General features: G+C 39.5%; 1 protein-coding gene across 1 annotated transcript; it reads left to right on the top strand.

Moving 5' to 3' along the window:
- Positions 1–3,505: 3,505 nt before the first annotated feature.
- On the top strand, positions 3,506–4,996 carry LOC125244383. The gene is made up of 3 exons (XM_048154473.1): positions 3,506–3,545; positions 3,697–4,255; positions 4,358–4,996. The coding sequence occupies exons 1-3, from the start codon at positions 3,506–3,508 to the stop codon at positions 4,443–4,445; spliced, it is 687 nt and encodes a 228-aa protein (XP_048010430.1). The 3' UTR covers positions 4,446–4,996.
- Positions 4,997–13,242: the final 8,246 nt, after the last annotated feature.

Raw genomic sequence — 13,242 nt, forward strand, 5'->3', positions numbered from 1 at the left:
CTCTTTCCACACTGATCACATGTGAACGCCTTCTCTCCAGTGTGAATTCTCATGTGGACTTGAAGGTTTCCTTTATCAGTGAAGTTCTTTCCACACAGTTTGCAGTTGTAAGGCTTCTCTCCAGAGTGAATACTCATGTGGGATCTAAGGTGTCCTTTATCCTTGAAGCTCTTTCCACACTCCTGGCAGGTAAAAGGCTTTTCTCCAGTGTGAATTTTACATGCCTTTTAAGGCTGTGATTTTTGGTGAAACTCTTTTCACACTGCTTACATCTAAATGACTTTGCTCCGTTGTGAACTTTAAGGTGTCGTTTTCCAGTTAAACTCTTTGAAGTCTTTTGAGTGATTTTTTGAGAAGAAATGCTTTTAGACTGTGAGCAACTAAAAGATTTTTCTCCAGTTATGATATAATGTTTCCCATAATGATCTTTCTCTTCCATTTCATTTAGTTCTTCATTCTCCACTTTCAGTGCCATCAGATCTATAAGAGACAAATACAAGTTAACCCCAGTTTAATGGCACATAAAAACAGACATCAAGATATTAACACATTTAAGGCATCGAAACCAAGAACAAGTATGTCAACTTAAGTCAAGTTACCTTCATTTATATAGTGTTTTTTACAATATGGATTGTTTTAAAGCAGCTTTACAGTGATAGGAAATTAATGCAACAAAGATTGTTTTGGCTGTACAGAAGCTCTAGAACAAAGTCATTGTTCAGCTTAAGCAATTTTTTTGATCGATTCATTTCTGTTGTATTATCTCATGATTATGAGATATCATTATCATTATCTCCATAATTTGGCAGCCTGTAGGCTATGTTAGGGCTGTTGTAACTTTAAGACCTTGACGCATGGACCCATTATACTGTGCATGCACTTTGGCTGTGAATACAAAATCTGTTGGATTAAGTAAATTTAAGTACAATATGTGCAACATACGCTGAAATTAGCACCAACATCGTCCATTGCTGTAGGAGCTTTAGTGGACATTGAGGGAATGGATTGGAGCCCCGTCCACACTGTCACCACTGTGAGTGACTGCAAGTGAATGTTTTGTCATTTAAAAACCTATATAATGACCTTGATCTTAATCTATAACGCGAGATGGGCACCGCATTGTTAGTTTGTGCATCAGTTCAGAGAGTCCTGTCAGTTGAATTTATAGGCTACATACAGCACATGAATTCATCCATTTGTACCAAAACACATGTGGAAGGTGAACTGGGAGAACAATAGAGTGTTACTTACACAAGGTGTATGTATATAAATAAACATAGGCAAAATTATATTTGAATGGATTGTTATTGCTGCTTCCATAAACATCAGTGTATATTTCATTGGCTGTTGCGTCACGACATGTGACACCTACAGGATGTCAAGTCAGCTGACAGCTCCAGATATTTAGCATGCTAGATGTTCGTCCGGCATCAGCGACCTGTCATAGAGTAGTTCACACATGAAGATTGGTGAGCGCCCATCACTCACTGATTTTCCCCTGATCACAGCCCGATCTTAAAATCCTGTAGTGTAATCTTGGCATAAGTGATGATCACTTATCTTTGGACAGGATTTATTTCCAGGTAAAACTGTGTACTCAACTAAAAGACTTTCTTATCACAGGACTTTGCCAAACATTTTATTCACAATACAACATAGATAACATGAATTTTTTAACTGAGAAATTTTAAAATTTTATGCACAAAAAGAGCTAATTTCAAATGTGATGCCTGCTACAGGTCTAAAAATATTCGGGATGGGGCCATGTTTACCATGGAGTAGCATCTCCTCTTCTTTTCAAAATCAGGTTATGAGTTTCTGGAATTTTAGTGTTGAAATTTGGTCCCATTCTTGCTTGATATGGTTTTTCAGCTGCTGAAGAGTTCAGGGTCGTCTTTGAGTTATTTTTCTCTATAGGTGAAAGATCTGGACGGCAGTCAGGCCAATTCAGCACCCGGACTCTTCTACAACGAAGCCATGCTGTTGTAATAACTGCAGTATGTGGTTTTGCATTGTTCTGAGGAAATACACAAGGCCTTGCTTGAAAAAGGCGTTGTATGGAGGGGAGCATATTTTACTCTAAAACCTTTATATACCTTTCAGCATTCATAGTGCCTTCCAAATCATGCAAGCTGTCCATACCGTATGCACTTATGCACCCCCATACCATCAGGGATGTTGGCTTTTGACCTGAACGCTGATAACATGCTGGAAGGTCTCCCTCCTCTTTATCCCGGAGGACACGGCATCTGTGATTTCCAACAAGAATGTCAAATTTGGACTCGTCTGACCATAGAACACTTTTCCACTTTGAAACAGTCCATTTTAAATGAGCCTCGGCCCACAGGACACAACGGCGCTTCTGGACCATCTTCACATATGGCTTCCTTTTTGCATGATAGAGCTTTAGTTGGCATCTGCAGATGGCATGGCGGATTGTGTTTACAGACAGTGGTTTCTGGAAGTATTTCTGGGCCCATTTAGTAATGTCATTAACACAATCATGCTGATGAGTGATGCAGTGTCTTCTGAGGGCCCGAAGACCTAACAGAATATTTTAGACCATCCAATAGGTCTAAAATAAATTCTGTTAGGCAAAAACGCAAACTTTGCTTAAATTTGGACCCCTACTTGATGCCTTACTACTGTGTAGACACTAATGACTGACTAATTTATGTATTATTATTTTCCCTCTTTTGTTTTACTTTTGGACTTTGTTATTTATATTTACTACTTGTCGTTTTTATTTATGTTGTGTTAATTCATTCTCAAATTTTATTTGTTTATTTATTCTCCCCTTTATTTCTTTTCTGTTCTTGTTAATTGTTATAATGAAAAAGGGAATTTGCTGATATTATTAGTGCATTTACATATTACACATTTGTATACATATTCCCAATAAATATCTCTTTACAATAAAAAAAGTAGATATTGGGTTTAATATTACTCAAAATAATTTTTTAGGCCACTTCTGAATTAATTTCCCTAATTTAATCTGTCACATCCTAATAGTGAACACCCAAGTCAGATCTTCTCAGGTTGAAGCAGCATGTATTAGTATTAGTCCAGTCATGTGATCCCAACATGTCTGTCCACAAGAGGCGACCCGCTCCATGTCACTTTCAACTCTTCAAAAATATCACTCATTTCTGTAGATCTAGACATTTTAATAAGGATCAAATGACTGAGTTCAGCTTTGAGAATGAAACCAACCTGTTTGTTCCTCAGTATCTTCATGTTTCACTCCATTCACTTCGTCGAGCTGATTCCTAATTGCTTGTTTTTGTCTCTTAAAATCAAACTTATAACATATCACTCTTTCTTTTTCGGCGGGGGAACACATCCCCAACAATATTTTACATAAAAAACACTCAGATTAGCTTGATATCGCTAGTTTTATCCGACTTCCCGAACATTCGCTATTAGCTTTAGCCCGTTAGCAATAGCGGCGTGGCACACTAGCGTTTGTACTCTTCTCTCACTATATTATTGTTCATCTATTCTAATGGCGAGTGTATCGGATGCTTCTCTACCTTTGTGTGCAGGTGAGGACACGTTTGAGCTGCATGCGGTGCAGTTGGAACTGGAGGACGTGGAGCGACAGATCCGGACCCTTCTCGAGAAGTAGGCCGAGCTACGCGAGCGGCAGACAGCGCTGGAAACTTCCCGTGCTGACGCTCACCGCTCCTCTGTAAGTTTACAGCGCGATATTAACACTCCTGCTTCCTCTACGCCGTGTGTTTCTCTGCACAGGGCCCGAGCTCCCAGAACGCGTTCATCCCAGCCCTCGTTCACTCCGGCGCCGTCTCACCAGGGACCTTGGGTGCTTCAGCAGCGGAAGACGCGAGCCAGGCCTCGGACCAGGACCTCTCCTCCTCCGCCGCCCCCGATCTTCGAGGTCTCGACACGGAAACCGCTTCTCCCCTCTTCGCGAGGCGGAACGCGACGCCGTGGTCATCGGAGACTCCATCGTCCGCCACGTCCACACTACCACAGCCAAAGGTAAGGTGCGCAGTCACTGTTTTCCTGGTGCTCGTGTTCTCGATGTCGCTGTGCAGGTTCCCACGATCCTCAACGGTGCTGAGACCATCGGAGCTGTAGTGCTGCACGCGGGGGTGAACGACACCGGGCTGTGGCAGACGGAGGTGCTGAAGCAGGACTTCAGGAGCCTGATCGAGACGGTACGAGCCACATCGCCCGCGACGAGGATCATCGTGTCCGGACCGCTTCCGACGTACCGACGAGGACATGAAAGGTTCAGTAGATTATTTGCTTTAAATGAATGGTTGATGTCTTGATGTAATGAACAGAAGCTGCTCTTTATAAATAATTGGAATCTTTTCTGGGAGCGTCCTAGGCTCTTCCGTGCTGATGGCCTGCACCCCAGCAGAATCGGAGCTGATCTTCTGTCGGAGAACATCTCCAAGACGCTTCGCACCGTATGACTAGTAAGTCAAACCTCAAATCACAGTCTGTGTTCTGCCCACTTAATTGATAGAAATGTGAGTGTAGTACAGTCTATAGAAACTGTGTCTATTCCCCAAATAGTGAGGTCTAACAATAAAAATAAAGGATCTAGAAAAAATCTGATCGTGATCAAACCAGAAATTCGCAAAATTACTGAACAAAAACAATTTCTAAAGCTAGGGCGTTCATCAAACAGCTGGTGTTTGCGTCTCCGTATAGCTTAGTTTTCTCTTACTTTTATTGATTTTTGATTATATTATTATTGCCTACCACATTAATCTGACGTCGCTAGCTTGTAATCTTTGAATCTAAATCGCTGTAACGCGTTTGGATCTCGCTGGTTAACTTGTTATCAGTCTCGCGCGCTCCTTTTTTAACGCGTTCATCAAACAGCTGTGGTAACTCGGATCGGATCAGTCTACAAACACGGTGAGTCATGTCATCCTCTCCCTCAGTCTTCTTTTGCACAGTCTGTAACATGTTTAGTGTAGCTCTCTCTGTCAGCGACGAGAGATTTACATGTCATAAATGTAGGGAAAAAGTCAGGCTGATAGAGAGAATCTCAGAATTAGAGACACGCATCCAAACTTTAATCGAGGATAGTAAGAACGTAGGGGCCTCAGATACTGTTTTGGATGCGATTAGCTTAGTGAACTCTGTACATTGTTCGGTTCCGCGCAGCAGGGCACTTGGGTAACGGTGAGGCGGCCTAGCCGTGGAAAACACCACTCTTCCGTTCCAGTAAGAACATCAAACAGGTTCTCCCCACTCAGTGACGCACCCACTGAGAATCCTGTTGAAAGTGCCCTAGTCATTGGCGATTCTATTACACGGAACGTGAAAATAGAGACACCAGCCACCATAGTCACATTTTTGCCGGGAGCCAGAGCACCTGACATCAAAGCAAATTTAAAAGTGCTGCCTAATGCTAATCGTAAATACTCTAAAATTATTATTCACGTCGGCACAAATGATGTTCGACTTCGCCAGTTGGAGATCACTAAAATTAACATTAAAGAGGTGTGTGAACTCCCAAGTACAATGTCAGGAGAAGTAATTTGTTCTGGCCCTCTTCCTGTTCGTCGGAGTGATGAGATAGTTAGCAGATTATCATCACTCAATGGCTGGCTGTCTAAGTGGTGTCCACAGAATAATATACGTTTCATAGACAATTGGAAAAGCTTTTGGGGCAGACCTGACCTGTAGAAAAGAGATGGTATTCATCCGTCCCGGGATGGTGCTGCTCTTCTCTCTAGTAATATGGCACATAGTCTTAGAACTAAAACATGACAAACTGGGGCCCAGGACAGGAAGCAGACAGACTGGCTAAACCGACCGTCTGCTAGCTGCCTCACGTTACAGAAGTCAGATAATTCCCAACACATAGAAACTAAAATAGAGATAATAATGATAAACAAATGATAAAGCTTGGGTTGTTAAATATTAGATCACTTTCTTCAAAAGCACTTATTGTAAACGATATTATCACAGACAATAATCTAGATGTGCTGTGTTTGACAGAAACCTGGCTAAAACCGGACGATTACATTACTTTAAATGAGTCTAGTCCTCAAGGTTATGATTATCGACACAATCCTCGACAGAAAGGCAAAGGGGGAGGTGTTGCTGTAATTTATAGTAATATATTCAGAATCATTCAAAAGAATTTCAAATATAATTCCTTTGAAGTGATGATGCTTTATGTAACATTATGTAAGATGACATTTGTGCTGGCTACTGTATACAGGCCACCAGGACACCATACTGACTTTATCAAAGAATTTGCTGATTTTCTATCAGAGTTAGTACTGGCTGCGGATAAAGTCCTTGTTGTTGGTGATTTTAATATCCATGTAGATAATAATAAAGACGCATTTGGATTGGCATTTGCAGACATTTTAAACTCTATTGGAGTTAGACAACACGTTTCAGGACCCACTCATTGTCGTAATCATACCCTAGATCTAATACTGTCGCATGGAATTGATATTGATGCTGTTGAAATTCTACAGCAGAGCGATGATATATCAGATCATTATTTAGTCTCGTGTATACTACAGTTAGCCAAGGCTACAAAACCACCACCCAGCCATAAATATGGTAGAACCATCACTTCTACCACTAAAGATTGCTTTATAAATAATCTCCCCGAGCAGTTTCATCGCCTTAGTATACCTGACAACTTAGAAAAACTCGATGCTGCAACAGAAACTATTGGCTCTCTCTTTTCCAGCACATTAGATGCAGTCGCTCCTTTACGTCTAAAGAAGATTAAGGAAACTAATCTACTACTAAACCTCTTATTAAAAAACCTCAACTAGATCCGAGAGATTTAGTAAATTACAGGCCAATCTCGAATCTACCTTTTCTGTCAAAGATACTAGAAAAGGCAGTTTCAACACAACTGTGCTCCTTTTTAGAAAGAAATGGAATCTGTGAGGATTTCCAGTCAGGATTTAGACCATACCATAGTACTGAGACTGCTCTCGTTAGAGTTACAAACAGTCTACTTTTATCATCCGATCGTGGCTGTATTTCTCTATTAGTGTTATTAGATCTCAGTGCTGCTTTTGACACTATCGATCACAACATTCTTCTAAAAAGACTTGAAAACTATATTGGCATTAGTGGAATTGCTTTGGCATGGTTCAAATCTTACTTATCTGACCGTTATCAGTCTGTAGTAGTTAATGAAGAGATGTCGTATCGATCACAAGTTCAATATGGAGTACCACAAGGCTCAGTACTAGGACCGTTGCTTTTCACTCTGTACATGCTGCCCTTAGGAGAGATAATTAGGAAGCATGGTGTTAGTTTTCACTGCTACACTGACGATACTCAGCTCTATATTTCCTCGCGCCCTGACGAAACCTACAAATTCACAAAACTAACAGAATGCATAGCTGACATTAAAAACAGGATGACAAGAAATTTCTTATTATTAAATTCAGAAAAAACTGATATCCTAATCTTTGGACCAAAAACTTCCTCACGAAAAAACCTTGAATACTCTCTAACACTTGACGGGTGCTCCATTAAATCTTCGTCCTCAGTTAGGAACCTGGGCGTGCTCTTTGATACCAATCTTTCATTTGAAAGTCATGTTTCCAGTATCTGTAAAACCGCCTTCTTCCATCTAAAAAACATATCTAAATTACGACACATGCTCTCAATGACAAATGCGGAACAGTTGGTTCATGCATTCATGACCTCAAGACTAGATTACTGTAACGCTCTACTGGGTGGTTGTTCTGCTCGGCTTTTAAACACACTACAGTTGGTCCAAAATGCGGCAGCTAGAGTTCTTACTAGAACCAGAAAGTATGACCATATTAGCCCAGTTCTGTCAACATTACATTGGCTCCCTATTAAACATCGTATAGATTTTAAAATCTTGCTACTTACTTATAAAGCTCTAAATGGTTTAGCTCCCCAGTATCTAAGTGAGCTCTTAATGCATTATAGTCCTTCACGTCTATTGCGATCTCAGAATTCAGGCCAGTTGATAATACCCAGAATATCAAAATCAACTGAAGGCGGCAGATCCTTTTCCTATTTAGCACCTAAACTCTGGAACAATCTTCCTAGCATTGTTCGGGAAGCAGACACACTCTGTCAGTTTAAATCTAGACTAAAAACACATCTCTTTGCTCTTGCATACACATAACACATTATCAATACATTAACATTTTTCAAATCCGTTAAAGGATTGTTACGCTGCAATAATTAGGTCGGCCGGAACCGAGAACATTTCCTATAACACTAGATATACCTGTACATCAGAATAAGAATGGCATCTACGCTAATATCAGTCTCTCTGCTTATCCTGAGGTTTGCTGGGTGCTGGATCCAGGCTGTATCCAGATCAGATGGAGAACCTGTGTCTGGACCTGACTACAACGTAGCCCAGGAGACAATGGGCCTACAGATCCAGTTCTGGCTGCATCTATAATTCAGATTTTTAATCTCCGTATCCGCTTACATATATTTATATATAATCTATTTTTAATCTCAATAATAAAAAATTATAATTCAGATTTTGATCTCCATATCCATTTACATATATTATATATATCTTCCAAGGGGTTTTTTCCCTCCTAGGACTTTTTTCCCAGTGTTAGCACGCTGGGTTTTTCTCCTAGGGGGTTTTTTCCACCCCTGGGAGTCAGCCAACATTGGCTTAATGTAGCACCATCTTGTATATGTTACATATTACCACGCTTGCTTGTACAGCTTATTTTTAACCACTTCTCTTTTTTTTCTGTGCTTCTAATATGTAAAGCTGCTTTGAAACAATTACCAATTGTAAAAAGCGCTATATAAATAAATTTGACTTGACTACTAAACATTAGATCGCTGACACCTAAGGCGGTTATTATAAATGAATGATCACAGATAATAGTCTTGATTTAATTTGCCTTACTGAAACATGGCTTAAACCAAATGATTATTTCGGTCTTAATGAGTCTTGTCCACCTGGCTACTTTATAACATGTTATAAAAATAAATGCCGTCTGATTGGCCGTGGCGGTGGTGTTGCAACAATCTATAGAGGTAATCTTAATGTTACTCAGAGAACAAACTATAGGTTTAATTCATTTGAAATTCTTATGCTAAATATTACACTCTCAGATATAAGTAAAAAGTCGCTACTATCTCTTGCTTTAGCTACCATTTATAGACCTCCAGGGCCTTATGCTGATTTCCTAAAAGAGTTTTCAGACTTTCTCTCAGACCTATTGGTCAACGTCGATAAAGTGCTGATTGTTGGAGATTTTAACATTCATGTTGACAATACAAATGATGCGTTAGGGGCTGCGTTTACTGATTTACTAAACTCATTTGGGGTCAAACAAAACGTCACTGGACCCACTCACCGTTTTAATCATACACTAGATTTAATTATATCACATGGAATCAATCCAACCGATATAGAAATTCTACCGCAAAGTGATGACGTCTCTGATCACTACCTTGTAACATGCGTACTGCATACTGATATTTGTCAAATTGCTCCGCAATATCGACTAGGCAGAACAATTCTCCCGACAATAGGGCTGGGGGATATATCGAGGGAATTGTCACGCGCATTTCTTCAGTAAAGCCGGTTCCCTGATTACCGCTAAATCGCCATCACCTGCTTTCAAATGCAGTGCCTTTTAATAGACAGAGCCGTAGTTCACGGACAAGCCACGCAATATCGCGTTCATTATCGAAGATATCGACTTCTATCTCCTTTATTAGGAGAGGCATTAGTACACCTGCTTTTGAGTTAATAGAAACACCTTGGCTAATAATCATTTCTAAATTAATTAAATTACTACAATTAATTATTACCATCTTTGATTTGTTACAGTAATAAGGTACAACATTAATATATTGTATATGTTGATTTGCTTTAAAATAGACTGTTGTCATTCTGTTATTTCATAATTTTCATTCTTCTCTTAAGAATAGTCTTAGTACTTAAGAGTGTTTTGTGTTATGTTTGGCTTATATTGTCATTGATGATATTAATGTTGTGAATGAACAAAATTTTCATTTACTTTATGGTCTATGTGATGGTGGCTCACCATCATAAGTAATAAAATCAAAGTTCCATTTCATATGTTTCATTATCAGGCTTGGTCACGTTATTCAGGTAATTAATAAAGGATGACATGGCATGGTAAACATGCTTCAGCTTCACTCAGTAATGCCTGCATTTTTATATGGCATTAATATACTACTTTGAGTCAAGTTACAATAGTATGCTCTTTTCCTCATATTAAACTGAATGCCCAGTGTATTAGAAAAGCACTTGAAATACATATTACAAAAGAGTATATTTGGCCATAACATTTTTTATTTATTTGTATTTCAGTTCAACTGCTGAAGGGTTTTAACTTCATCACTCAAAAACAAATTGAATGCCATGCACCACACAGCTTCACCAGAGCCCCATTTGCCAGAAATGAGGCATGATGGCCAACAATGTAGCCCAAAAAAAAAAAAAGAAAAAAAAGAGGGTTACATCTGTGGATCTGAAAAAAAAGAAAAAAAGATTACATGGCTGTCAGCCACACATGATTTGACTTTCCATACTGAGTAAATAACACAATTTTCACTTACTGTCGGTTGGTAGAAACATGGTTAAAGAGGGCTTGCTGGCTTGTTGTTGCAGGAGTTCCAATTTAGCCCTCCTATAGGCCATAACCTCCTGATGATGTTGGCCTTTCTGCTCCTTCAGGGCCCTCAGTTCTCTCCTGATTCCCTGGAGTTCAGATAATTTCTTCTTCTCCGACTGAAGCAGCTTCTCACTGCAGCCACAACGTCCCCTGTTTCTCCTTTGGCGGGAGATTAATGGCTGGTTTTCTGGAATGCCAGAACGACGTTGCCCAGCACATGAGGAGGCCTCAGACTGAGGGGAGTCAGAAGAAGGAAGCAATAGCCCAAGACCAGGACTCATTGCTGATGTTCCAGGGGCAGGCTGGAGGGGTTCTGATGTTCCAGGACCAGGGTGGAGGGGGCCTGATGTTCCAGGGCCAGGGTGGAGGGGGCCTGATGTTCCAGGGCTCAACTTTGAATTCAAAGGCCTGGTTGACGCACATGCATCTATGCCTCCAGGGATCCCTTCCAAGGCCTCAGGCCCCAGGATGGCCAAAACTCTCTCTTCCTCTGCAGTCAGAGGAGGAACGGAGTTGATACCCCCACCAGTCTTTTTTGCTTCCCTTCTACGTGCTGCAGCCCTCCGTTTTGTCACACTTGCGAAGTCCGTCCACTTTTTTCTAACTTCTTCTGGGCTTCGCTCATAACCATAGCCAGCAGCATTTATTTTTTGGGTGATTTCTGCCCAGGATTTTTTTTTATCAGCATTTGTTACACAATTTTTCAGCTTTGAAAATAGCTGTATTTTTTTATTCTCCACCTCCTCCAAAAGAACTGTAACTTCATTTTTTGAAAATTGTGGTTTTCGCGTCATTTTCATACAGGTCATATGAACACATAGCTGTATGGCAAGGGGACTTAAATAGGTAGGCTAATGATCTTAAGCAAAATATGCAACAGGTGTACACAATAGTATAACAATCACAGTGATCATTGATCAACAGTAAAACCCATCATTTATTTTCATTTTAATTGTGCTGATCTATCAATATTCAATAAGAAATTAATAAATATGAAATTGTGAAATTAATAGTTATAGATTTTTGGGATCAGAGAAGACAACATTGTGTTTATATATGTTTATATTTTATTGTGCAAAGAATGAATGTTGAGTTGTTAACGTAATTACTCCACATCGTCACTAAGAAAGTGCAGTCGAAAAGAGAAAAGAACCAAATTTACAGCAGGTGGCGATATGTGCTCATAGCACCAGTCCGCCATTAGATCGAAGAAGAAGAAGAAGAACGTCATAACGACAGCTCCAACCAATGTGGTTCAAACCATGGTTTTGCGACACAGGTACCATGGTTTTGGGAAACAGTAGTGACTAGCTAGTTGATTTCTTTAAAGATGCATCGTACTATGGTAGTTAAACCAGCGAGTTGCATCGTTGTACGGGAAACGCACCCCAGGCTAGTTTCCCAGCATAAGTTGCCAGAGTAACTGAGTTTGAACTAATTTAAGTTTGTTTTATGAAACAGAATTCACTGACAACAAGTTTGACTAAGTAAAATAAGCCTGGCTTGTTTTCTAATCTTGTTTTATGAAACAGCCATCAGATCTAGTTCAGTAGTTCAGTCCACTGGTGAGAGAGTCAAAGTGAGAGTTAATGGACTTAAATGACCTGAGTAGACTAAAAACAATCAAAACTAGCATCTACAAAATTAATAAAAGAACACAGATTACATAGTAGCTTTATATTAAGACATTTATGCTAGATTTATTTATTTGTAGATTACATTTACTAGATTACTCTTTCATGAAAACACAAGTAGTTGTTTTGCAGAAATTACCATTGTACACGTTTGTTTGTTCTTGTTGTATTTACACAGTTTGACCAGCAGGAGTCGTCGGAGTTTAAGATGATTCGAGCTCTTTCAAACAGTGAATCATTCTGTGCAGCGACTGATTCAGTCGACTCTTGAGTTTCCATAAAGTTTCTCTCATCACTACATGCCAGTGACAGAATTTATGTTTATGATAATCTGATTCACGATAGACAGAATTAGATGCCATCTTTTTTGTTACTCTGTATGTATTCTATATGGTTGAGCTTTAATGTTCATTAATGTTAGATAAAGCATTATGTTAAATTCAATAATCAAACATTAATTTAATGGTTCTTGATAAAAATGAACATTTAATGCATGAACAGTTTGAATTGATTCAAATATTTTAAAAGCTTAAAACAAACCTTTCTTCAGCCGAATCACAACAAATGCAGGAGCGCGTCACCGCCTTCGACGTCATGTCGCCACTCCAAAATAAAAGTCCTGTTCACACGCTACAGTCAGAAATGTGCATAAAAATTCACATACAAATAATAAAACATATATCAGCCAAATACATATTAAAATGCATGTTGATCAATGATGTGCTAAAAATAATTAACCTACCAAAGAAAGAGTTTGAACCACATCTAATATGTGAGATTCTGATAAAGGCTAAACACCATTTTTACAAGGGGTCCTGTTAGACAAACCACTTGATAACTGTGAGGATGTGTTATTTGTAAATGGCTCTGCCTTCAGAGACAAAACAACAGGCCGGAATTGTGAAGAATAAGTTGTGACCGTGGAGTGTGAAGTGTTAGTTTCAGGGCTGCTGTCCTCGAATTATTTGGCATGA

This window comes from Megalobrama amblycephala, linkage group LG14, assembly GCF_018812025.1.
Source record: "Megalobrama amblycephala isolate DHTTF-2021 linkage group LG14, ASM1881202v1, whole genome shotgun sequence".
In the NCBI taxonomy this organism is placed as follows: domain Eukaryota; kingdom Metazoa; phylum Chordata; class Actinopteri; order Cypriniformes; family Xenocyprididae; genus Megalobrama; species Megalobrama amblycephala.